Source organism: Primulina huaijiensis, chromosome 13, assembly GCF_012295235.1.
Source record: "Primulina huaijiensis isolate GDHJ02 chromosome 13, ASM1229523v2, whole genome shotgun sequence".
NCBI classification, from domain to species: domain Eukaryota; kingdom Viridiplantae; phylum Streptophyta; class Magnoliopsida; order Lamiales; family Gesneriaceae; genus Primulina; species Primulina huaijiensis.
Window position 1 is genome coordinate 427998 of NC_133318.1, and position 27277 is coordinate 455274.

General features: G+C 36.2%; 3 protein-coding genes and 1 pseudogene across 5 annotated transcripts; 1 reads left to right on the top strand and 3 right to left on the bottom strand.

Annotated features, from left to right (window-relative positions):
• Window positions 1-3930: 3930 nt before the first annotated feature.
• On the bottom strand, window positions 3931-6874 carry LOC140991676 (uncharacterized). Its single transcript, XM_073461769.1, has 3 exons — window positions 6652-6874; window positions 5267-6034; window positions 3931-4453 (listed from the first exon to the last, which is right to left on the bottom strand). The coding sequence occupies exons 1-3, from the start codon at window positions 6663-6665 to the stop codon at window positions 4138-4140; spliced, it is 1098 nt and encodes a 365-aa protein (XP_073317870.1). The 5' UTR covers window positions 6666-6874; the 3' UTR covers window positions 3931-4137.
• A 758-nt stretch (window positions 6875-7632) lies between these two features.
• Window positions 7633-11594, top strand: LOC140991134 (chaperonin-like RbcX protein 2, chloroplastic). 2 transcript variants are annotated; one of them, XM_073461087.1, is made up of 6 exons: window positions 7633-8070; window positions 8143-8249; window positions 8648-8739; window positions 11068-11125; window positions 11196-11261; window positions 11338-11594. In XM_073461087.1, exons 1-6 carry the CDS (start codon window positions 7941-7943, stop codon window positions 11458-11460), a joined length of 576 nt encoding a protein of 191 aa, XP_073317188.1. In that variant the 5' UTR covers window positions 7633-7940; the 3' UTR covers window positions 11461-11594. The 2 variants fall into 2 exon arrangements, with proteins under 2 accessions (XP_073317188.1, XP_073317187.1); XM_073461086.1 differs by having other exon boundaries at window positions 7636-8249.
• Window positions 11595-12306: 712 nt separating this feature from the next.
• On the bottom strand, window positions 12307-16675 carry LOC140991133 (uncharacterized). Of its 2 annotated transcripts, XM_073461085.1 has the most exons (9): window positions 16051-16675; window positions 14840-15236; window positions 14517-14734; window positions 14197-14292; window positions 14032-14115; window positions 13461-13695; window positions 13212-13372; window positions 12650-12928; window positions 12307-12571 (listed from the first exon to the last, which is right to left on the bottom strand). In XM_073461085.1, the coding sequence occupies exons 1-9, from the start codon at window positions 16426-16428 to the stop codon at window positions 12515-12517; spliced, it is 1905 nt and encodes a 634-aa protein (XP_073317186.1). In that variant the 5' UTR covers window positions 16429-16675; the 3' UTR covers window positions 12307-12514. The 2 variants fall into 2 exon arrangements, with proteins under 2 accessions (XP_073317186.1, XP_073317185.1); XM_073461084.1 differs by having other exon boundaries at window positions 14517-15236.
• Window positions 16676-16967: 292 nt separating this feature from the next.
• LOC140991707 (protein DETOXIFICATION 42-like) lies at window positions 16968-19715 on the bottom strand (annotated as a pseudogene).
• Between the last annotated feature and the right edge of the window lie 7562 nt (window positions 19716-27277).

Consider the following 27277-nt stretch of genomic DNA (forward strand, 5'->3'; position numbering starts at 1 on the left):
ATGCATGAGGAACCAAGGCATTTCCTTGCCCCATAGTCTCATTTGTCAAAATAGTTTGGCTTTTATCATCTGTACTCGCTTCGTAGAGAGGACTCGATTTACACCTCTTTACTAAGTGGTTTTTTAACCCACTAGTACTCCCATAAACTGTTGGGATCTCAACTTTGCAATATTTGCATATCCCTATTTGTTGTATGCTCTCATTAGCCAACTTTCTTGTACTCTTTTCACAATGCTCCCAAAATATACTCCTGGACTGCTTAGGAGCTATAGGAGGTTTTTCTGTCAAAGAGTTTCTTAATCGTTTTCGAGCTGTAGACTCTTGTGTTTCAGATTCTATTGCACTTGATGTTTGGGACGGACTTGGAAGAGGCATATTAAACTCCATCCTGAAAAAAAAATAAAAATTGAACACTTTTTCGAGAGCATATTTAAAACTTTGAATAATGAGCTTTTTAGTTAATAAATGATAGAATAATATACATAAGGATTGTGTATAAAGATGATATTCTGGTATATTTACTAAAATTTTAAAAGTATTAATACAAGTTATAGAAAATTTGGAATAATGCAGCTTTATTCTTATATAATGGAGAAATTATTTTGGAGATACCGAAAGAACAAAATAGGTGAGGCAGCGTAGAGTTTTCTCATCAAAACATAAAATCTCCACAGTTTAGTAACAGCAACATAAAATATTTTTGACAGGAAACAAATTATCTATCATCACAAGAGCTACATTTTGGTCACAAAACATGGGAAATATTCTTTAGTTTCAACTAAGAAAAATTTTAATACACTAAATATTCTTTCGTTTCAACTAAAGAAAAATTTTCCCATGATTAATACACTAAATACACTATCGATATCAAAGTTCCCATGATTAATACACTAATCATAGGTACAGTATCGGTATCAAAGTTTCCCATGATTAATACACTAAATATTCTTTAGTTTCAACTAAGAAAAATTTTATACATGATCTGTACATCTGTCCCCTAAACTATATAAATCGGCAGCTCCAAATAGTCCAATCTCCTATCAAGTAAATCAAGAAATAGTCAAAATAAAAAGGGATTTACCTCTCACAATCATCGATTTTTCGTTTCTTTGTGTAGATTTTCCGTTGACTTCGATTCAAAAGTAAGGCTTAGGGTTTTTTTCTTCAGAACGAGGCTTTGAGTTTTCTTTGTCGAGATGATGAAGATGAAATAAGAGTGGGTGGGTTTTCTTGTCGGGTTGGTTCTTTCACTAATTGACTATTGGTTTCAGCCCATTATCAAATTTAAAACAAGCCCAACACATAATAAAATTACAATTGAAAGTTTTGCCCAAATAATTTTATCATAATAATTTTTCGGTATTTCGGTATATACCGAATTACCGAAAAATTAAAAAAAATATACCGATACCGATTATACCGTACCGAAATTTTCGGTATCCCGTTAATATCGGTAAATGCGGTATATTTCAATACGGTATGTGCGGTATACCGAAATTTCGGTATTTTTTTCCAGCCCTAGTACTATCAAATCCCCCTAGCCAAGGATGATCAAGATAAGGTCAGCTTCATCACCTCGGGAGGAACGTTCTGTTATGTTATCAAGCCTTTCGGGTTGAAGAATGTCGGGGCCATCTACCAGCGTCTTATGATGGATGGTGATACCCCCCATATTTGCCCGGGTCATGGACAACCCGGACACTAAATGGATAGCTCAAATCAGAGTCAATATGCAAAGCACTATTATCAACAACTGGACATGGAGACGCCCGGGACATTCTCTTCCCGGACAATCAAGAGCCCGGGCTCTCATGCAAGCTCCCGAGAATTTTCTACCCGGGCTACCTCGAGAAGCTCATCACACTCAAGTGTATCGGTATGGGCTATCTTATCTGTCAGAACAATATGGGTTTGGCGTGTTTTAGAAGTTATCAGAAGATATGGACAGCCGACTTACCATACTTAGCAGGTGAGCACTGAAAACAAGATAATGATTGGATTTCCTCTTATAAATAGCAGGTATCAATGTCATTTACAAATTCTGGAAATTTTCAATTCTCAAGCACACATATATTCTCACATATATTGCTTGCATCCTCCTTCTTCACCTGATGACTTAAGCATCGGAGTGGCTACGTCGGACACTCCTACGGCGCCCATTCACGAGTTCTTTTCTTGTTCGCAGGTCTCAGTTGCAACCATTATTCTTTTCTAAGAATAATTACACCGATGAATTAAATCGAGTTTGGTTACAAACCAAGCGGAAAACACTCGAAGTAATCTTTCGTTATTTTATATCATGTGCAACATAATAACTGAAGATTACATGGGATAAGTTCTGGCATCTATCAGTTCAGTTATGGATAGAACTGAACTGATATCAGCTGAACTGATCAAATCATTAAGAACAATAACAAGCAATTAAACAGAAATAACACAAGAAATGTTTATGGATGTTCGGAGACTTCAATTGCTCCTACGTCACCCCTTCTACCTCCTCGGGTCGGATCCACTAGAAGATTTTGATTTATACAACACTTTGTACAAACCCACCCAGCTTAGGACTTATCCACTGCCAAACTGAACTCTTAGACTAGATTGAAGGCAGCACCTTCCAGCCAAAACTTCTTTAACGTCTATGTGAGAAAGACTATATACACAAGTTTAATGTCTTTGTGCAAGACTGTAATTGGGGTGATGGTGTGTGCGTGTGTGAGAACTGAACAATGATAACACCTCAAAGTTGTTCTCACACACTGAGGGAAATAAGCTTCTACACTATGCTGATATAACTTTGAAGTGTTCCCTCGACTGGGATGATTGCTTCTTCAAAGCAGATATGCAATATGTGTGCCCTTTCTTCTTTCTGATGAACACACTCTGTGTATATATATATCGTGTATATCATGTGTTTATCATCATCATTCTTTTTTCCACCTTGTATCTTCACTGATCTTCATCTTCTATTATAGGCGTTTGGCTGAACGTACAGTGAGACTCAGTGAATGAATCCGTTGCAGTTTGAATTTGTTCCCCCAAATAGATGTCTGGAACATTTGGCTTTAAGCGCTGCTGCAACGTCTCTTATTGTAACTTGATCGTACAATGCTTTTGGACCTTTGTGCACAGCTGGATTAAGCTTGTCGTATCTGCAAACTGGTTTGCTCCTAACTGATGTTCTCACTGATTCAGTTGAGCTGGTCTTGAACTGGTGATGTGAAATCTGTTGACTCGTCAGCTGAACTGATTTCACTGATTCAGTTAAACTGGTCAGTTGGGCTCTTCATCAGTTGAACACTTCATCAGCTGGCCGGGCTTCTGAAGATCTTCTGCTGAACCACCTATCAACTGGACAATCAGTTGAAATGCTTTTGATACTTCAGTTGTACTGGTTCAGTTCGATCATTCAGTTGGCACTTTCAGTTTGCGTCTTGATAGAGTTTAGGCTCGGTAATTGATCAGTTCGATCAGTCACAACATCTGCACACTCGGTAAATCATTAGAAACAAAATAACAAGTTTTGTTAACATCAAAATCAAGATTACGAACATGAAATGTTCCAACATATACACAAGGGCGTGACTCAGCCTCGGTCTTTAACCAAACTTGAGCTGCTCGAGCAACATAACGATTGTTAAGAAACCAGAACAAAGATTAAAGTTATATTTCTTCAGTTTTTCTTTTAAGTAATTTATGTTTTATCTTTTTAAGTAATTTATGTTTTAAAATATCATAAATTACTTGGTGAACACATGAACGAGACCTACACTACCATAGTCATTCACATTCTCCCAAAACTACATCAGAGCTTTTGCAAGTTTAAACAGATGAGACTCAACTAATTGAATCGAGTACGAGATCATCAGTCCGTGTGAACCTAAGAACTTCATGAGCTTCATATATGCATTTGAAGAATAATACACAAAACCTTATCCATCGAATTTCGGACTCAGAATCCCACATATGTTATTGCATCATCAAGTGTAAAAATCAGAGTTGTGACACAGTTATCATGATTACAAAATAGAATGAGTTATATAAGTCACCCACAACTTTTAGCTAAACAGAAGCACAAAGCTCCTACATTCTGCAACTCTAGCTATTTCTAAGCGCAAAAAAAACAGGGCCAAAATTTGTTACCGTCCCTTTGAAGCTGATTCGTTCAACTCTTCTGGTGATGATTGAAACAGCTCTATATAACGACTACCAAGTGTCATCCTATCCTTAGCCAGTGCTACTTTTGCTTCATCTGCACCAGCAAACTCAACGAAAGCTTCTCCAGTGGGTCGCCCTTCAAAATTATAGGTGATATGGATCGACTCTTCTGATAAAGTAAAATCCTTAAAGAAATCGATTATATCGTCCTTGCCAGCTGAAAATGGCAAACCCCTCATCCGCAGTACAGGCGTAGGCTCCGCAGGGTCCTTCACCTCGAAGGATTTTGGTAATATCCTGATAAACATAAGTTCCAATAACTTAATCTTTCAGTAGCATCTTGCAGACACAAGTCATTTGCACGAATTCATCACAAGGAAATTTAAGAACCTCAAAAGTATGAAAAGTAAGAGACTGAGATGCATATAATTAGTAGTTAGTACCACATTCCACCAAGAATATCCTAAAACAAAATATATTCTATGTATCAATAGCTTCCAAAAGTTTGAGACTATAGGCAGTCATTCACAAGATATTTGCCTGACCAAAAGTAATTTCAAACACATCAACGACAGGTTGGAATTAATATTTGGAGAGTCATCGGAGAGAGATAACTAAGCTGAAGAGAGGGAAAAAAAACATTTCTGTAGATCATGTGACTTGAATAATTGAACTTAACATATGTCTGTATCAGCAAACACAAAAGTCAGCTTGTAATTCCATTTCAAAGTTGTAGTCTTTGATGTTATTAGAATAAGAACATCGTTAAAAAAAATAAATAATGCAAAAAAAATTCTGAGAAATTGATTTCTCGAATCATACCACACATTGTGTCTGTCCAAGTAATAGAACATGTTCATGCAGACAATCTGAATACGACAAAGGTGACACACGAGATGGAGGACAACACCAGTGCCCCTTATTGAATACATAAATGAATACAAACACAGAGAAGATATGTAACTAATACATACCCAACAGATAATCACACACATTTAATAAGCTAATTGTACTAGCAAGATATATATCCAAATTCCAAATAACTAAAGAACAAAAAGTAGAAAGATTCTAATGTCCAGAAGGATAGAAACCAGAGTAAGAAATAGTTACCGGCCCCTTGAAATTGCTTCTTCCAACTCCTCACGTGCAGCAGGGAAAAGTTCTATGTATCGATACCCTAGAGTCATCCTATCCTTGGACATTGCAGATCTTGAATCCTCAGGATTTGCAAATTCAACAAAAGCTTCTCCAGCTGGCCTTCCCTCAGAATTAGAAATTAAATGAATTTTATCCTCTGAAAGCACAAAATCCTTGAAAAAGTTCATGATTTCATCCTTGGTGGCAGAGAAAGGCAAACCCCTCAACCGTAACACCCCTTTAAATTCTGACGAGTCCCACGTCTCATCAGAAGATCTTGCCCTAGGTGCACCACGACGAGGTGAGCCACCAGGAGTATCAAAAACTTCATTAGCTACAGCCTTATAGTATTCATCTTTCCTGCTTCGAAAAACCTCAACATATCTCCTACCTATGTTTTGCCTGTTCCTCTGTAGCGCAAAATCAATTTGAAGAGGATAGCCTAAAACACAATAAGCTTCTCCAGTGAACTTGCCACCCTTATGGACAAACAGAACATCAATAACATCTAAACCATGGAAGAAATCAACAATTTCAGCCTCTGCACAATCAAAGGGAAGGCCTCGCAGTCGAACAACAGGAAAAGGTGGGGGGATATAAGAATATGTGGGAGGCGGTGGAGGTGGAGCATTATTAATATAACTTGTACCAGGAGCTCCATAATATGAAGACCCCTGATCCATCAGCCGCTGCCGTTTCATACCACCCATTTCACGAGCATCACCAGTGTCTGCAAATTTACTTCATAGCCGCACAAGAACAAAGGCATTCACCAGGTAAGTATTACATTAAAAAAAACATCATATAGAATCCTGTCCAATAATCATTTGCCAAACAGCCAGTTCAACCATTTTTCCAACCAAGGGCTCCTCCCCGGGTTGCAATTCTATCTTGATTCTTATTTTCTTAATAAAGATTCGTATTTCATACCCATTAATCAATAACAAGCTATCAAAAAGGATAATAACCAAACAACCTTCCTCCTAGTGGTACAAATTCTAATATTGGAGCCCGAATTTAACACATCAAAAATTGCAATTTATTGGGACATGGAACAATAAAAGAAAGCAAAACTTCAGAAATGCAACAATAAGAAAGGAAAATCTAAATTATCGAAATTTAAAACCCAAATGACACGACAAACTGTAACAAGAAAAACATAACGCCAATACATATTTAAGCCGCGTCAACCAAAAGAAGAAATAGAAAAAATAAAACACATCTCAGAGCAATTGCTGATTGAAGCAAATCGAACACCACAATAAGAATTCATAGGGTGAAGATTCAAAGTACTTTATATGAGCTAAAAATTAATACTTACACAAAATTAAACAGAATTCAAAATTGTTACTTCTTACCCTCGGTAGAACATTTTGAAATATTTCTGGGCTCTGCCGGAAACGGAGAAATCGGGTAACAAAGCCGTGAATCGAGTGGAGAACGCGGTGGCCTTGACCAAAACAGTGTCGTTTTACCTTCAATTGAGAAACAGTTATTAATAAATATCTTCAAATAAAAGTTTGGGGAAAGTTTTTGAAAAATAATTTTAAGAGATGGTTGGAATTATTTTTTTATTGTTTGTGTTTGATCATATAATTTTTAATTTAATAAATAAATAATGATTTTTTTTAGTTTTAGGCCCGATACTATTTTATAATATACAAAAACTCTTGTGAGACGGTCTCACGGATCAGTTTTGTGAGTCGAATATCTTATTTGGGTCATACATGAAAAATTATTAATTTTTATGTTAGAGTATTATTTTTTATTGTGAATATCGATAGAATTTTTTAGTCTATTCAATTTCGGATTTTAATATATTAAATTGTCAAATTTTTATTTTGGCGTACTAAATTTTAATTTTTAGTTATTTTGGTTTAAATATTGGCTTGGTGGTATTTGGTGGTGTAAGCAAATCAATATTTTTAAGTATCACGTTTTCAATTTTTTTTTATTAAAAGTAATTCGAAAAAAGAAGATAAAAAACAAACTTTGACTAGTGTTCACTTTATACATATAATTCTATGTTTAGGACTATATATATATATATATATATTTCTCCCACCATAGAGAGTTTTTTTATTTTGAGTGGGTCTTATGTAAGACCGTCTTACGGATCCTAATTTGTGAGACAGGTCAATCCTACCTATATACACAACAAAAATTAATATTCTTAGCATAAAAAGTAATATTTTTCATGGATGACCCAAATAAAATATCTGTCTCACAAAAACGATCTGTGAGATCGTCTCACACAAGTTTTTGTCATTTATTTTTTGCTTTAGTATGTGGGAGAAATTTGGGCCTACTTTTTATTTTTATTTGTTTATTTATTTTTTTCTGGTCAGAATTATGATCACCCTGTTGAACAAATCAGCGGCTCCTCCTCTCTATTTTCGCATTTGACCAGGTCGAACACGTTTCTCAAGAGCTGCGTAGTGAATTTGAACACCCTTTTGATCCACGTACATGAATCTTTGAATCCTACCAAACCTTCCGACTTTCTTGGATTCCCTTTATTTATTTATTGTTTTGCATTAGTGGGAATCTCTTATTATCTTGTTTTTTCCACTTCAAAACCCTTTCTTGGTAAATAAAAATTCAATCTATTTCTGGGACTTCAATTTTTTAACAGGTTTTTTGGAGGATGGTGGGAGCTGTTTCCTTTGTGGGTTCATCGGTGGTTGATTCCCACACCACTCCTCGCTTGTTTTTGGATGCTATGTCTTCGTGTAATTTGAGTGGTGGAGATTTGGTATTCCAAAGGAATTTGATTGGTAAAAATCATGTCCCTCGTTTGTCTTCGTTGGACTTGAGTAGCTCATTTCTTGATTGTTCTTCCATTAAAGCTCTTTCGGGTGCCAAGAATTTGAAGAAACGGAGGATAAATAAGAGTATTTTGATAGTGAATGAATTGGCTGGACAATATGAAGACACCTTTGAAGACGTGAAGGCTGTAAGAAAATTATTTGGTTTAATTAATGTAGATTATGTTGATTAGTACCTATGGGTCATGGGGGAGTTTCTGAGTTGCATATTTGGTGTGACTTGAATATGAATAAATTAATCCTTGTGAGATTGTAATTAATGGGGTAAGCCTGCTAGGATTTTAGGTGAAAGACGACTAAAGGCATTTATGGTTTTATTACTACGCGAGAATTTGAAGATTTATGCGATAAATATGGTTTTTTGATTTTACTTTTATTTGGTCCAAAATTACAAAAGGTTCTCATTGTGATTGAATCTCCTTAAATTGTGTACTATCCTATCCATCTAGTCTAGTCTAGTCTAGAGTTAAAACAGCAAATAAGTGACTTGAACGCTATGCAAACCAATCAACTCTCTTTCGTGCAGCAAATTCTTACATATTTCACGTACAAAGCGGTGAGGACAGTCTTGAATCAGCTGTATGAGATGAATCCTACTCAGTATCGGTGGTTCTACGAGTAAGCACTTCTAGTTTGCTCGGGCGTTTGATTGTTTGCTCATCTTCACCATGCACTTGTTAGAGTAGATGTCCTGCAAGTCAACAGTTGGCTAGAGAATTTATTGACTCAACTGTAATAAACAATCTTTATTTTAATATAATTTAACTTTTAATGGTTTCGTTTCATTTTATCTGTATATCCATGTGATCATCATAGATGAAGTCCTTGATTATGCTTTAATACAAATGAATCGTAATTCGATGTTGAAACTCATTTGTAAATACTGCATATTCTAAATCCGTTCCTAGTCGATTCAGCCGCCTAAAACATGAATAAAGGTCACTTGAGCTCGAGACTAGCATCTGTGATGTTGTGTACTGCATTTCTTGGTAAGGGCATAGAGATGTCCAAACATGCAGATTGGTAGTCATATGATTATTATACCGAACAACCCTCCCGCGGACTTTCCAAGTGGTTATCATTCATCGAGAGGATAAGTCCGTGGTTATGATTGTACACCATTAGTCCTTACGACCCGGGACAACACTGAGGCTCTATATGCTAGGGCTGTGCTTTGACTCGTTTACCGGCTCCAGAAGAGTCATCAGGTGGCGAGGTTGGGTACAGTTGCAACATATATAGGAGCCAGTGTATTGTAGTCGGGGATTCACCGCTCACCTACGAGTGTGGATATCCTATGTGATCTGATGAAATAATAGTGCGTGGAATCTCTGGCTTCGAATTAATATGCAACCCTCGACGAACCAATGGTTGCAGATTCGATCGGGATATATGAGATGAAGGGACCGTACTGTACGTTAATCATAACAGACTGGTTCTTGCAGGCACTATCAGTGATACCTAGGGAATCATGGGGCGATGCTACTAGACGCTCTTACCATGGTTCGATTGGTTTAATCAGAAATATGATTTCTGACATTCTCATGATCAATTGTTGATACATAGAATGAGGCAAATAAGGGTAAGCCCGAATAAAAGATTATGTCCTGAATCACAAAGAGTTGTGAACCCACGGCTAGCTGTATCTCTGAACCATTGAGGGTCACACAAGCACTGGATCGTTTGTTCCCGTTGAGAGAATAAATTCAAGGAGTTGAATTTATATTATAATATAGTAAATTCAAGGAGCTGAATTTTTATGATAATTAAATTTTGAGAAAATAAATTCATGTAGTTGAATTTATGATATAGTAAAGTCAAGAAGTTGAATTTATGAAATTTGGAGAGAATAAATTCAAGAAGTTGAATTTATAAAATTTGAGAATTTAATTTATTAAATATTAAATTTTGGAGGTTGTAAATTCAAAGAGTTGAATTTATAATTTAAATATTAAATTCAAATGATGAATTTATGATGGATTTAATTTATTAAGCTCAAAAGTTGAGTTTATTAAATATTAAATTTTGGAGGTAATAAATTCAAGGAGGTGAATTTATAATTTAAATATTAAATTCAAATGTTGAATTTATAAGGGATTTAAATTAAATGTAATGGGTATATGTATAATTGGCTTGTAGGAGTACAAGACCAACATACATATTATTAAGGTTCTTAATTGGACTTTGAAAGATTAATTAATTAAACTAGTTGGACTAGAATAATTAATTGATTAAGTCCATTAAGTATTTAATTTTATTAATGAGCCCTAAGCTTATATATATGTGTATTAGGCTTAAAGTTAAAAATAATCCATTCACAATTTTTCGAAAAACCCTAGCCTCCACTTGATACCAATTTTTCGAAAATTCCTCCATATTTTCTCGCAATATTTTCGGCCATATCAAAGCGGTTTTTGGTTTGAGCCGTCTCTCAATACTTTGATCTCCAACGTAAAATATCTTCTATTTTTCTAGTACAAATTAGAAGAAGAACAAATCATCTAGTCGTGGACCTGATTAGAAGAATAAAGAAAGGAGTTTTCGAAGAACGTTCGTAGGGATTCATCAACAGCTAGATCCGTCAATACCAGATTAGTTGGAGCCAAGTGATTTAATTACCAAAAGTAAAAGTTTTAAACATCTTATGTATGTTTAATTAAAAACCATACGAGTGTTCAAATATATTTTGATTGTCAAAATAAAATAAAATTTTAAAACTTCCGCTGCGTTTGGGCATGAGAAAACCGAGATCCAACAGCATTCGTAATACAAGTTCAACTCTCAAACTGTTGAGTTTGAAATTGTAGACGTTCGCAATTTGTTTTCGTGTATATAAAAATGGCATTGTGTTGATATGCATTTGCAAAATTGCAAGTATAACTTCTCGGTATCGTTGACAACATATGTGCTTAAGGCTGTTCACTTGATCAAATTGTTTATTTTCAGTTTTGTCGCATCAAACGAGAATGGTTATGGGAAGAGCTTTATTCGCAACCTCGGAAAGGTTAAAAAAATTTCATTTGAGGGCCTACTTTCTCTACTCGTGCCAATCACTGACAAATTGGCTATAACAGGAGAAACATGACCTTGCTGAAAGAGTAATGGTTACTCGGCTTCACCTCTATGGAAAATGGATCAAGGTATGAGAAATGACTCTGATGCCAGACCGGTTTTTTGCATGTTTTGTTCAATGATTATATGCTATTTGATCTCTAGAAATGTGATCATGCGGAGATGTATGAGAGGATTTCAGATCAGAATTTGCAGTTGATGCGCGAAAGGCTTGTGGAGACTGTGATATGGCCCACAGATGACACGAGCTCGGAGGTGGTTGGGTGAAAACACGACCTGTACGGTTTCTGGGTTGGTCTCTTGGCTCCCCTGAGGCTACAGATTTGTAAAACATTTTTTTACGTTGTGCTTCGAATCATATTCATATATTTGTATATAACGTTCGTTACATGATGTAAGTAGGTTCGGACGGAACTCTTTAGAAATTGGTATTTCATTTGGTTGAAGCTTGTTCACGTATCGGGTAAGAAATAGGGTTTCAAAGAGACGTTCAGATTTCACCTACCCAAAGAAAAAAATCAATAATATTCGTACCGTGAATGAAACTTGAGTACGGTACAATATTCTTTAAAATCTGTGAAGTAATTAAGTACAGAAATTCGATGAAAGTGCACTTTTGTATGCCACAAGTAAACAGAACAGATCTTGACAAGTAGTTATCATCATGGTCATCAATAATTGAGGTTGATTGCACGAATCTAGACTTTCCATATCGTGAGAAAGGGAAAGGAAAACGAAACCAGAATATTACACTGCTCTCAATAAAGAGAGACTTAAAAATGAGACTCCAAAACTGAAATTGCGGCTCATTCAGCTGCAAATACAAGTTAACCTATTTCACCGTGATGCAGGAAATCAACAAATCATATATGGCCAATGGAACGAAGTAAAAAGTCAGCCGATCTTGTCAGGAAGATTACCGGTGTGATGCCTTAAGTTGTATATAATGCAAGAATGGGTTCAAATAACATAAGCAAAACTAGATACAGAATATCGCTAATGGCGTCGAAGGTCTGCCCAAATCTTGACATTTGACTAAGTTGCTTCCATATCATGATAGAAAGGGGGGCACATTAAAACATTAAAATTAATTATTCACAGAAAATCAAAGCCTAAGTGAAACATAGTAGTTCTCAAGTAACATAAAAAATCTCATCCAGACATATATGCACAAGTAAGTTGATGCTAATTTCGATGGAGGCATACCAGTTCTTAAATGTCCCTGACGAAGCGATACATGTTACAAAATTGGAAAAATGCACAAGCACCTTCTTTCATATTAGTTCCTTCACTGGTGAATTTGTTGTATGATTCTACAAATTCATGTTGATGCATCACCGAACATCAGTAATTGTCCAAGAACCATTCTCACTCGAAGCTTCAATAAAGAATTGTGAAGATACTTTAGTTAACAAATTAAATAACACACACGATAACCTAGATTTTAGTAAGTCACCTTTACATCCAGGCAAGGGTCATTGGTCATATTCTTTAGCGTTGAAATTATGCCGGCATTTTGCAGTCCAGTAACCCGACCACATGCACCTGGACTGCTCGGAAATATTAGATTTACAATTGTCCAAATAGCAGCTGTTCTTAATCGGTAGTCAGTACTCTGCAAAAACTTGGTCAAAATTGATTCTGTGTCATTGCCTGCCGATGGAAAAAGTTGATTCATTACAGCTTCTTTATGGAACTCATTGCCAGAAGCAACATTGCTGAGAGTGTACATGCCCTGGGAGACAAAAACGATCACCACAACTCATGATGAGTAAAGACGAAAATGACCACTAACAATTCTCCTTCAATGTTTATAACATGCCCATTCCCATTACAAACACTGTCTGTTATATTGCATACCATATGAATATGAAAACGGCTCGTGATTACTATTTAACTATCATAATATCATTGCTTCTTGTGCAACAAAATGGAATAGGGCCATAGGGGAGAGATGTTACTGTCAAGCAACCACCTCCTAAAACACTAAAACTGAGCATGGCAAATAAACACTTTACTTGAATAAGAACTTCAAATGCATAAGAGCTTTGCAATTGTCTTCCAATAGCATGCAGGAGAAGACTATCTTCCCCAAAAACATACTCAATGGAATTTAGAGTACCACTGATGAGATTGCGAATCAATGCCAAAGCTTGCTCCTGGACTGCAGCCTCTGGGTCTACCAAACTCAATGCATCAGCAGATGGTAAAATATACTATCCTATATATTAATTAGTCCCTTGTACATCAGCAGAGGTAATAATTACCACTAATAAGGTGTGCTAGTGTGGACGTTGTCAATTCCAAAAGAATTTCTTCTTTACATCTGTTGTTTGCGAGGAATGTCAGATTCTTAAGGGCGCACACAGCATTGACCCTAATGGCAGATTCCATTGACTTTGAAAGCAAAACTAGCTGTTTCACACCTCCACTTTGTGTAAATAGTGATTTATGTGCCTTAAAATCAACAACCACATTGCTGATTGCCCGCAGAGCAGCAATCTGGAAAAAGTAAAATTTCAAGGAATTAGTATTTCACTAGCTTTGAGAACAAACGGTTATAAAAGGTAATTTGCATAAACATGGCAATCATTAAAGGGATTAATTTCTAGACTTCTCCTGAGACAGGCAAATAGAAGAAAATAAAACTATGTACGTATCTGACAGCAATGAAGCTGCTGAAAGCAGAACAAATACAACCTCCAGAAAATCCATCCGTATTAATTTCATTTGAGACAAACATGTGGATGAGAAGTGAGAACTTATGATACAGAGAAATCATAGCAAAAGGGGCCAACAATCCACCTATGCTCAACTCATCAAGAAACAAAATTATACCTGGACTGACGAGCAGGAGTCACACAAAAGCTCAACCAAGGGAAGGGCGACAGTATTGTTCATAAAATGACCTGCACTCAAATTCTGAATAACATGTTGTTATTGAAGCCTACACAGGTGGTAATGAGATTTGGGCAACTTTAAATTCAAATTTGTGCAACAAACCTTCACAGAACGAGACACATTCTTCAGGAAAACGCAAGCTGCAGCGCGCACTTCAGCACTATCATGAGCTAGTGCATCTACTGCAAAATCTAACACCTAGACAGAAGAGTTGGCATACAAATGACAAGTTATTAGCAACTAGGCTAACAATTAAGGTAAATCTTTTGCAGTATTCAAAGATTTCAACAAACTAATTATGCAATTTCTTTCTCTGAATTATTTCATAAGACAGACTAAACAGATAGAATAGACAACTCATACACCTGCACATAGGAGGAATCGGAAACAACAAAATATAATGTTTGCGTGAAACACCACACCTTCAAATGTAGTACCCTATTCCTGCAGCATTCCAACTTTGTGCATAGATCAGCCAGTGCCAATAGTATTCCTTGCAATCGTTTGCCTTGAAATGAACCTTTCTTCAAGTGTTCATGCATTTTTTCAACAGCATTGGCATCAAATGCTATTTTTTGCATATCCTCCTTTTCATTTATCAAACTAGACAAAAGAAAGGGAGATTCATCTCCAACTTGACCTGGATCATCAAGGAGATCAAGTAATATTCTTACCAAATTATTTCTGATTCCTATGTCTTGGAGATATGGTGAAACTGTGTTGCTTATGCTGATCAAACACATACAGGCTAACAATCTTGTTCGAGGATACTTATCCTTTGTCAGTTCAATTACAACGTTCAGTGCTTTTCCATTTTCGGTTCCCACAAACTTGGAAGCAACTTCTTGATTATCCCTAATGGCAGCAGCCAGAGATTCTAAACTAGCATCTCTCTGAATTAGAGAACCTCCGAGAAGACAAACAAGCTTCTTAATAACTCCAGTTTCACTCAGTGCCAGCTGTTCAACAATTGTTTGGCATGAGTGAGCAATGATACTTGCACCAAGACCAGTAACATTCTCATTCTCGCTGTTAAGCAATGAAAGGAGGAATTCCATGTTTTTCTCTTGAATAAAATCGTACTTCGGAGCCAATTTTGACTGATAAATCAATTTCAGAGAACGAGCACCAGCATCAACAACCTGCTTTGAAAGTTCTAAGATAATAGGGTGATGATAAAAGATTGCATGTCAACACAAAAAAGAATCATTTAATAGACAGACAAAATAGGAGGCCAGTCAGCGCTTCAAACATGTGACCAATATTTCACGATCTTAAAGTTCATGATCAAATAGGAGGCCGATTAGCTCTTCAAACATGTGTCCAATAATTCAAGATTTTAAAGTTCATGATCACACCTCTAACATTATCTTTTCTATCTTTAATGCATAGGCTCCATTTAGCAGAAAAATACTAACAAAAAAGAATCAAATGACCATTAAACTTTATTTTTAGTCACCACTAAAATAATTGTGCTGACATTTCACTTATATTATCATGCATTGTCCATTTAAATGTGTGATGAGAATTGTTCAGAATTTCCTGCGTCCTAGTTCAAATGGAGGCGCGTAGGTAACAACAATCATTATAACATCAGCCGTCCAATTTGGTTTGAGGGGATGCAGAAAAGTGATGACAGCTGCCAAACTTGAAGTACGTAAACACAGATTTTGAAGAACAGTAGCCAAGTGATGCTACCACTCAATGCATACATCTTTTGCTTAATACATTTACTATATACTAAATCATCTTACAAATTTCAACGTTGACTACATTTTTACAGCAACGGAAATTTCTGTGTGAAGAAAGAATAAGAAGCAGCAGAGTTATAAAAGCAGCAAAAAGAATAAATTGCATGGACAACACTGACAAGAGACAATAGCCCAAAAAAAGTAGTTAAATTTGTCAGGAATTCACAATAATTAAGAGAAAAGCAAACGAGAAAAGAAAGTATACCTTGTCATTGACATGAGAAATGAGACTCAACAAAAGGGGGAAAGCCCCCACATCCAAAACAGCCTTGACTCCAGCATCTAATCCACATGCAAAGCTCCCAATTGCAGCGGCCGACTGAATCAACACGGACTCGTGAAGCTCCCGAGCATCCCCAACGCTTTCTTCTGCCGCCGCCACCGCATCGGAGAGAATAGAGGCGACGGAGGGTACGGCGCCTAGCTTCAAGAAGGCAAGCTTCTTTGTACGATTGCCTATTATTTGGTTCTTCAAGTCCCTCAAAGCTTTCAGCTTAGCTTCGTACGGAGTGATTGCCGAATTTAGCCTTCCGATCAAGTACTCCGGATGACTGGAATGATTCGACGGCGCAGAGGTGGGCATCGTCGCCGATGGTTATATCGTGCAGGAATGCTATTGGTAGAAGCTTGGAATGCAATGTCGCTAAGGGCAATTGAGCTACGGCGGAGCCGCCGCGAGGAAGTGGAGATTAAGGGGGTGTATATTGTGGAGATGATCGATGTTTCTCTGTTTGTTCCTTGGTGCTACTAATGTTTTTTTGGCCTAAAATAGGGAAAATCGTGTTCTCTCATTGGATTTCCGCAGGTTGCCGTGTTGAGTTACAGATTAGCTCACACCGACTAAAGTCCAGAACTGTAGATTTAATAACCGTACGTAAATTGCAATTGGATGGATTCGGGTCAAGCTTACAAACAAGGTGAGAATTGAGATTGTTACATTATTATTATTATTATTATTATTATTATTATTGCAAATATAATTAAACTTAAATGAGTTAAATGTTTCGATGAATTAAGTTATTGAGAGCCATATATATGGACTTGAACAATCATCATTTTAAAACTAGTTTTTTGAGTTCTGTTGGGACAAATCTTACTTTTAACATGGTATTAGAGATTATAGATTTTGTTATTTTCCTATTTGAACAACTGGAAAACATACCATTGAGTGTGCAGAATATGCAAAATCAGATGCTCCAAAGTTTACACCATCGAAAACGAATGCTAAGGAGTTAACCGGTTGTGTTGCTGCGACAAAATGTATCGTTTCTCCTCTATTATAATTCTACTGAATGAGTAAAGTTAAATTATCATATAGGGTAGTTGAATATGTTCCGGGATTCCAACACTAATAAGATGGATAACATCAACATCGTCAGTGAACAATCTTGCTCCGAAATGTAGACCAATTCCAAGAAATGCAGCAAGAAACAATCCTAGAACTAGTCCCAACTGCAACAATATATTTTAGTCATGGCCAAGAATTTAGTTGGTGACGTGGGGTTGATTAGTACCTGCAAGACTCTTGATACAGTGACAGCTGCACAAGTGTAATCATTTCTTGCGAATGCACTTGCAAGAATTGCCTGAAAGAATCAAGATCACTTCATGCTTAATGTTTCTTATTTACACAAAATGATCTGTAACCGAGCATTTCTAAATGAAAGCTGCAGCATCACCTGTCCAGCAACGGCCAAACCAACGGCTAGAAGAGACTTGGCTAGCCAGATCTGCAAGCATACTTGAAACGCGGCCATTTGAGTCGATCCCATTCTTGCAGCCATTGATGCAGCGAGAGTTACACAGAATGTAACAGCTATGACCCTTGTAAGTAACAAGAATCCTATGTTGGAAATTTATACAAGAATGTTACAATAACATAAAACGTGCCTTAATACCAAGTCTGAAGCAATAAGAGATCACACCCTAGCTTTACCATTTTTGAGACAACGACAAAATGGAAGGTACTTGAGATTCGATGGAATAAAATCCACTTGTTCTTTCAGTCTCCAGAAGAGTATCAATGAAATTAAATACCTGAAAAAACAGTGACATTGTAAGATTATCATTCAGTTTATAGTACAGCGAGCACTGAATAACTGTTCTTGAGGTTGGTCTGAAGGGAGAGTACTTACTGAGAGATAACATGTGACATGGCTGCACCTCTCACGCCCATTTTGATTACAAATATGGATACGGGGTCCAATATTATATAAGTGATATCTCCTGCCACTATGTTGTATCCAAAATTCGAGCATCATTTCAAGATTGATAAAACCAGATTCGGTGATCTTATAAAATGATGTTTTATGCTTATAATACGCTTGCCTGTAGCATAAAGTGGAGTTCTTGTGTCCTTGAATCCCCGAAAAACGCCTTGCATTGCCAAAGATAATAGCACAGCAGGAGCACCTAGTGATCTTAGTTTCAAGTACTGTTGGGCTCGGTACAACATTTTTGAGTCCTAAATAAGAAACGTGAATTCTTCAAAAAAAGTTTAAGGGAACGTGAAACGACACAAATCAAATAGATATTATTTAATTGTATACAATTAGTGAAGTAACTTGATTTCAATATTTTCTTGACTTCTACTTACAGATTTGACTCCCATGAAGCTCAATAAAGGTTTCGCTGCAACAATGAGAAATGCAGCTTGAATGAAACCTAGAACGCCACCAATAATCAATGCTGAAGAAGCCGAGGGTATCTGCTTCTTTTGCTGCTTTATTGCCACTGCTTCAAAGTTGTCTTCTTGTTCCATCTTGTACATTCTCTCGTCCAAATCTAAATGGAAAACTTTAATTGTGTGATTTCTAGTAATCTAGTTTAGTACCTTCCTGTGGTATCAAGATTTTATTTTCACGGTCAAGATTTCACAATCATGGGTGTCGTGAATGGCTTTTGTTATTGTATGTCCTCGGCCACAAAAGAGACCGTTTCACCGACAAGAGGGAAAATAGCGATTCTTGATACTTGATTGAATAAAGCAATGGAAACTCCCACAGCAGCAAGTTCAACTGGACCTGTACATTAGAGGGAAAAACTTTTTTAGTTCACTTTATATTCATTCAAGGGACGACTCTTTCGGGACCATTTCTATCTTAAAATATGCAGAAATTAAATTTTATCTTTGAAGTTGTTACCTATTTGGCCGATGAATGCTGTATCTATAAGTGATGCAATAGGATCAGCTGTCAAAGCTAGTGCTGCAGGGAGAGCGATTCTTAACTTGCTATTTCTGTACCGAGATCATCCAATTTAAACACTGATCTGCTTGAAAACGTACACGAAAAAATCATATTCTAATCCCACGAGTTAAACGAGAATGAAGAAAAATCATTCAACTTCTCAGGAGTCCTGAGATTTTCTGATTCCAAGATGCGGAACCATAATTAAGAAAAAATACACATGAAACTCATCAGCTCGTATGACCATGCATGCTTATGTCTGAACAAAATCTTGACTTTCTAAACGGATTAGAACTCATCATTTACAAATTCATAGAACTTGAGAGATTTCAGGGTAGATTAAAAAGTAATTAATACCGCGCGTCCTCGAAGAATATGAAGAGAGGTATTCTCCAATTCTTTTTGTTATCCATTACTGAGCTTGATCGAAGAAATCAATGGCTTAAGTACTGCAGGAAAGTTCAAAAGGCTTCTAAAAGTTATTCAGACAGCTGAAGTTTCAGACAAGATATAAAAAACAAATTAAAGGCTTTCGTGAATCAGTTTCAGACTTTTGAAGTGCTACCATATAGGTTCCAACAATATATTGTTCCTTCTTCCACAATCCCGTTTGGAACCTGGTCTAGGACTTTTCATAAGCGAAACAGGGAATTGGGGAATTTTTACCAACTTTGCAGGCGACAATTTTTAACGGGTAAGTTATCTTTACTCTCTTTTGGTTTGTATGTATGGAGAAATAATTAAACAAATTCAAAAGCAAAAGATCTTTTTTTTGGGCAACTAACCTTTTTAATTATTCGTAAATGATAATATTTTCTACAGTTTTTTGGAAAAATCCTTCATTAGCTAGGCTATATTATCTTATTTTCTAAATGGTAATTTTGAGCATGGACTTGTCAATTAAATATTCAAAAAGAGATTATTATTATTTTGGATCACAAGAGAATTTAGAACCCCTATTTTAAAAAATAGGCTTAAATTATTACCAAATCTTAAAATGCTCATTTTCTACTATTTTCTTTATCTCAATGTATTACTATAACTTAGAGTACGTAAATAAATTAATATATTATAGGTTTGAAGTGAAAGTTCTTTAACAATCATTAAAAAAAAAAAAAAAAAAAAAAAAAAAAAAAGGTGCATATCTATAGTACCGCACTGCTACAAATCGTATCATCATCCACTAAACTTAACTTCACAAGAAGAAATTTTAAAACAATAAGAGAAAAGTGAAAATAATCAAGTACAACAAACAAAATTATAACAATTAATTGACAAATTAAACGTAAGATGACAAGAACCAAAATTTTCTGCATACATAAAAATCCACACATGTACGTTTGATGACATATATATCGATCAGAGTATTTTAATTTAGAGCTTTCTCATTCCAAAATTGATGGGAAAATACACAATTATTAAGATGGAGACAAAAGGAAAATGTTTTAAGGATAGATTTGTCAAAGTATTATTACTAATATAAATAAATATTATAAAAATAAAATCAAATTGTAGAAATCTTCTCAAAAAATATTTATCAATTTAATTATTATAATAAATTTACCATTTTTTATGATTATTTAAAAATCTTACACGTCGTCAAACCGACGAATACAAGTGTTTTCATATATGCACGTTATTTTCCCTCATTTAAATACATATATATTATCATTCTCATTCTCATTTAACAGCCATAAATTAAGTTGATTGGGATTTTTTTAATGATGTATGAATTGACAATCGCAATTATTTGGTGAGTACAAAGTAAATCTCAAACTAACACCAGAACTTGTAAATTACATTATTAGAAAAACCACATCGGAAAAGTTTTGTGTGACAAGCTCATCTGAAAAAGTGTTGGTAAAGAGAATCCAATTCCTAACCATTCATCAAGCGTCATACTCCACCAACCCAGACATCCCCTTGAGAGCAAGTTGACTTCATATAGGGTAGATCCAAACAAGAGTACTCGTACCAGATGTTTCATTTCTTGGGTATTCATTGTGGCATATATGTGAATATCGTTGAAGTGACATAAAATAACGACTTAAAAAATAATAAAAATAAATGATATTATATCAAATCATGTTGACAGAAATATCTCGTATATGTGTTTACGAGAATGGCTTTCCAACTCACTGCAATGTCATTCACTATGAGTATATACCCTGACAAGGACTTCCTATTGTCTATGATCCCTGCATAATCAGAGTCCACATAGCCTTTAACCAGATTTCCATTCACTGTGCCTGCTCTGTACATCAATCCATAGTTCATTGTGCTTTTTATATTTCTCAGTATCCATTTTAGTGCCAGCCAATGTTCTTTTCCAGGATTTGCCATAAATCTGCTTGCTACACTGGCCGTGTGATAAATCTGCTTGCTACACTGGCCGAGTAGGCCAAGTCAGGCCTTGTGCATACCATCAAATACATTAGGCTCCCAACAGCACTTGTATAGGGAACTCTCTTCATGTATTCTTCCTCATGACCACTTTTTGGGGATTGGGTTATAGAAAGTTTGAAATTTTGTGACATAGGTCTTGATACTGATTTTGAACTTTCCATTTCAAACATTTCCAATATCTTTTGAGAATATTCTTGCTGAGTCAGAAATAGTTCCCTCAACTTTCTGTTTCTCTGGATTTCCATGCCTAAAATCATTTTGGCATGCCCAAGATATTTCATCTCAAATTCCACACTAAGTTCAACTTTCAGGGATTGTATTTCAACCATGTCTCGACTTGCAATTAGCATGTCATTCACATATAATATTAAATACATGGTCTTTCAAGTGTTGATTTCCTTATGATATACACATCAATCATAATTCTTTCTTGTGAATTTATGTGCTATCATGAAGTCATCGAAACGTTTATACCATTGTCAAGGGGGTTGTTTTAAGCCATAGAGTGACTTTTTTAGTAGACATACCAAGGGTGGATTTGACTTGTCCTCAAACATCTGGGGTTGTTGCTTATAAATTCTCTCATCAAGATCTCCATAGAGGAAGGCTGTTTTGACATCAAGTTGTTCAAGTTCCAGGTTTTCTTTTGCAACTACTGCTAACATAGATCTGATTGATCTGTGTTTAACAACAGGTGAGAACACTTTATTAAAATATGTTCCTTACACTTGAGAGAACCCCTTTGCCACTAGTCTCAATTGGGGTCTTAAATCCAAGTGGAATCGAGGGGATTCTGCTTATTAGGTGACAAACTGTATTGGCATCCTCCGCCCAAAAAGATTTTGGTACCCTTGAATGTGACAGAAGGCATCTAACTCTTTCCAAAATGGTTATATTTATCCTCTCGGCTAGACAATTTTGTTAGGGAGTAGTACATACCGTAAAATGCCTTGATATCCCTTTCTTCTTACAGAATTATTCATGGAACTCATTTGAGCAGCATTCTAGCCCATTGTCTATCCTCAACTTTCTACCAGTTTGATTTTCTATAAGTGTGGGCCATTGCTTGAATTTTTCAAATGCCTCACTTTTATTCTTCAGAGTATGTAAGCATACTCTCCTTTAATGATCATCAATCATTGTCAAGAAGTACCTTGCTCCAGCATTCGACGGTACTTTCGACGGACCCATAAATATGAATGAACATAATCCATAGGTGCAATAGATGTGTGTTTTCCCATATTGAACTTAACCCTTGTAGACTTTTCTCTTATTCAATCTTCACAGAATTCAATTTCATGCAATAACTTCTCTCCAAGCAAACCTTGTTTATGCAGTTCAAGAAGACCTTTCTCACTTATGTGAGCTAGTCTGAGATGCCACATCCTATAATTATCTTGTTGTCCTTCAACTGCACTTGTTGAGCCTACAAATGTGTTCCCTAAGAGGACATATAGTCGATTTGATCTTTGTCCTTTCATCATACTTAGTGCACTTATGTAGACTGTCAAATGTTCCTCCCTCGGCCTTGAAGGTATATCCTGCCTAATCAAGGCTACCTAAAGAGATTAAGTTTCTTTTCAAATCTGGAACTAACCTTACTTCCTTGAAGATTATTTCAGTATTATTTTCCATCACAAGCCTTATAGATTTGATCCCTTTGATCTTACAGGTCTTGTTATTTCAAAGAATGACTTCTCCACCATCAATCTTCTCTATCACTTTAAACTAGAGTTTATTTGGTGTCATATGGAGTGAAAATCCACTATCAAGAACCCAATGCTGGTCATACTTGAAATCTGCAACACATAATACCTCATCACTTTCATAGCCATCTTGGACAGTGGATGCTTCACCTTGATCCTTGGCTTTATCTCCTTGTTTGTATCGATCAGGGCAGTCCCTTTTGAAGTGTCCTTGTTTGTGACATGAGAAACACTTCAATTTTCTTATCTTTGACCTGGATCTGCTTCTATTCTTTATTCTTGTTTCCCTCTTATTTGGTCTGCCCCTTTTATGGAGGCTATCACCTATATCTTTAGAGTCCTTCTCTAACATATTCTGTTATTCATTTTCCTTCAATGCCTTTTGCACCTCCTCGAAGACTAGTGATTCTTTGGCATATTTCATCGTATCCACAAATACCGAGAATGATTTAGGCAGAGAGTTGAGCACCAAGATAGCTTTATCTTCTTCCTCAATTTCTATCCCAATATTCTCCAAGTCAACAAACTCATCCAAATTTTCTTCAATTGTCTTGAACTCGATCATCTTGAAGCCAAATAGTTTTCCTTTAAGATAAATTCGATCTTGCAATGATTTGGTCATATAGATAGATTCTAATTTTGCAAGATACTCGCAGCTGTCCTCTCCGATGAGACTTCGTGAAGAACTTTGTCACTTAAGTGCAGTGTCAATGTACTGAATGCCAATTCCATTATCTCCGTCTTTTTTTTTTCTGATAGAGATTCTGAGAGTTTGTTATTTCCCTCCAGAGCCTTGGCAACCTTCTGTTGAACCAATATGGCGTGCATCCTCTTGTGCCAGAGTGCAAAGTCCCATTTTCCATCAAATCGATCTAGTTCGATTTTCCCAGTCATCATCATGTGAGTTTCACTTTTAAGAGCCTGGCTCTGATACCAGTTGTTGAGTTAGAATCCGTTTGAATGCATTGATCAAGGTGACGGCCTACGGACATGCAATATAGAATACATCTTCTTGTTTGCAACCTCAGAGAATGAATAATGAATCAATGCCAACACACACTGAAATTAAAGAATTTGAAGAACAAAATGTAGATAACACAAGATTTACGTGGTTCGATCAATTTGATCTACATCCACGGGAGGCGATCTCATTAAAAATAGTTTCCGATTACAAGAACAATGTCAACAAGGTAGCAGCACTCAATCTACCCCTCACTCTTCTTATTCTTCTCTTATGAAGTACAAAAGAAAACACACACTTTTTTGATCAACCCGATTTAAGTCTTACATCTCAAGCTTTCTTGGAGTATTCAAATCCAACTGCTCTTGATCACAACAGAAACTTGGACATAGCCAACATGTGCTCAACTTTAGCAGATTTAACATAGATGAAGCTAAACATGTTAGTACTACTTTGGCTAGTCATTTTAAACTAACCAAAGCACAATCGCCATTGACGGAGCATGAGCAAGCTTATATGAACAAAGTCCCATATGCTTCTGCTGTCAGAAGCCTCATGTATGCACTGGTGTGCACTAGACTAGATACAGCACATGCAGTAGGAGTTGTGAGCATATTTATGAGCAATCCAGGAAAACAGCACAGGGAAACAATTTAATCGATTTTGGGGTACTTGAAAGGTACTGCTATTTTATCTTTATGCTTCAGAAGGTCAAATTTGGGCTTATAAGGTTTTGTCCATGTCGACATGGGTGGTGACCTAGATGGTAGGAAAAGTACCACGGGGTATGTGTTCATATTAGGCGGTACGACAGTAAGCTGGGTATCTAAGTTGCAAAACAAAGTTGTGTTTTCGAATACTGAAGCTGAGTATGTTGCAGTTACAGAAGCTAGGAAGGAGATGATATGGTTGAAATCTTTTATGGAGGAATTGGGTCAGAATCTCGGTTAGGCCTCATGTGGTATGACGGACAGTTTTGAAACCCCTTAATAGCTGACGGACAGTTTTGATACAATCTCGGTTAGGCCTTGTGGGGACCCGGACGCTAAGTCATTTCTTAGTCATTCTTTAGGATTAAATGGATCAATTATATACACTAGGTCAAATTTTTTTTTTTAAAAAAAACTTGCGCAGCATATAAACAAGTGTACAAATCTATACAACAAGTCATACTCCATTTTATTTAAATACAAAATTAGGTGCAATATCTACAACATGATCTGAATATACAAAAGATATTCATAACTAAGTAGTGTTCCTCAACTCTATATACAAGAGTTGCACAACCAGTCTACATCTAAGCCCGGATCACTACTCTAATCTCGATCTTTCATCATCTTCTTGACCCTGATCATGTCCCACCTGTTGTCATGCACACATACAAACACAACAACAGCTGGTAACTCCGGTGAGAAATATATCCCAGTATAAACAACGTATACATACATTTCATATAAACATATACGAAGCGGATAACATTTATAAAACATGTATCGTAATCTACGAAACATAAAACGATACAAAGCTATAAATCAAACTCTTTGACTCTTACTCTTTGACTCGACTTTAATCTAGTCTAGGGATCCAGGTTCCTGGACGTTGGCACCTTATATCGAATCTATGCAATAAGAGTCGATCTACTCGTAAGCACATCTATATAACCAAACATCCAGTGTCTTGGTACCTCTTCCAAAGACTTCGCACCTATGCCAAAGACTCGTTCTCGATGTCTATCTTTTATTCTATGTTTTTCTATACATCAATAGAAATAGCATTCACATTCCAGTAATACAAAGGTATAAAAACAATAACAAACAAGTATGTGGTTTTGGGAAACTCAAGTCGAATCTAACTCGAGTCGTATCTCCCGATTAAACATTGATGTATACCTTTCTTTTCTCAGTGCAAAAGCTGGGTAACTCTGATCCTTCCGCTATCGGTTCTGAAGCTTTCAATACCAAATCTGGAATGACATATTTGAGAAGTACAATATCATATACAACTCAACACAAGAAATCTCAATCTAGTACATTTCGACGGCATAACAGCGTAGTCTCGAGATACCGGCGATACAACAACATATGGCCAAACTCAACAACTCATAATCAATCAATAAACATAATTCCAATACCTAATCTGCATATTCTCAACCAAACATATCTGGAAAATCGATAATAATTCTATACGATATCCGTTCTTCGATCCTGTTTTTATTATATGTTGACTAATATCTCAAGAACACATAGGATCAATCAAATACCGATTCCTCCAATACATAAATTTCAAACCATGCTAGAACACAATAAGACTTACGTCCTTTTGAAGCCTTTGCCAAGAGGAGTACGAAAATGAGCTCGGATCTAAAATTGGACGGTTAGATCTTCAACAATCACAATTCTAAGCTATGAAGAAAACTTGAAGCTTTTCATGGAATGCTCGATTTCTTGCTTGCAATTCTGAAGTGGAATGAAAGGTTATTACATCTCAAGTGCATGGCAAGGCCATGTGGCTTATTCTTCATGCTGCACGTCTCGCGCATATGCGCGCCTTTCTCCGCGCATGTGCGCGACATCTGCTGGTCTCCATTCTGGCCCTTTGCTATCCCATGTCTTCTTCAACGCTTGTCTAGCCAGAATCACATCAAGTCATTAATTCGTTAATTTCGGATTACCACGATAAATAAATCTCGGGCATTACAGGCCTCATGTGGTATGTATGCATTGTGATGATTTAAAAACAGCTAGGCGTTTTTTTTTGTTTCTGAAGCTTTGGACAGTAAACTTGGAGAAATAGAAATGTGACACGTTAATAATAATACCCCAAGAATGATGACGGGAAAACCGAACAAAGGACTATTGGCGCTTAGGAATACTAATGTGATTGTGGAAGCATTTCGTAGGTATGATTTACTTTTAACAGGGCAAATGCAATGTAATATCATACTGATACCAAACAATTTATTATTAAAAAATAATCAGTCTACTCCAACCAAGTAAACTTATTTAGAATACCTTTATATCAGTGGATATTTCGGGTTTGACACTAAACCACGTATATAATCAAATCAACCACTTGTTTCGGTTTTTGTTCAAATGAAACCCAATTGCTTTGATACGATTCCATCTTCGGCCCTAATGATTTCAATTCTGGTTTGGTTGCGGTACCAATGTA

What these genes read in the sequence shown, in the direction of transcription:
- LOC140991676 (XM_073461769.1), bottom strand. An exon ending in GAAGCAATTTCAAGGGGCCG is followed by an intron (nt 4,454 to 5,266) that starts GTAACTATTTCT and finishes TATGTTTATCAG; the next exon opens with GATATTACCAAAATCCTTCG.
- LOC140991134 (XM_073461086.1), top strand. Translation starts at nt 7,941, where the DNA reads ATGGTGGGAGCTGTTTCCTTTGTGGGTTCATCGGTGGTTGATTCCCAC. An exon ending in TTATTCGCAACCTCGGAAAG is followed by an intron (nt 11,126 to 11,195) that starts GTTAAAAAAATT and finishes TGGCTATAACAG; the next exon opens with GAGAAACATGACCTTGCTGA. An exon ending in TCTATGGAAAATGGATCAAG is followed by an intron (nt 11,262 to 11,337) that starts GTATGAGAAATG and finishes TTTGATCTCTAG; the next exon opens with AAATGTGATCATGCGGAGAT.
- LOC140991133 (XM_073461084.1), bottom strand. Translation starts at nt 16,428, where the DNA reads ATGCCCACCTCTGCGCCGTCGAATCATTCCAGTCATCCGGAGTACTTG. An exon ending in TTTCTCATGTCAATGACAAG is followed by an intron (nt 15,237 to 16,050) that starts GTATACTTTCTT and finishes CTTTCAAAGCAG; the next exon opens with GTTGTTGATGCTGGTGCTCG. An exon ending in ATAGGGTACTACATTTGAAG is followed by an intron (nt 14,293 to 14,516) that starts GTGTGGTGTTTC and finishes TCTTCTGTCTAG; the next exon opens with GTGTTAGATTTTGCAGTAGA.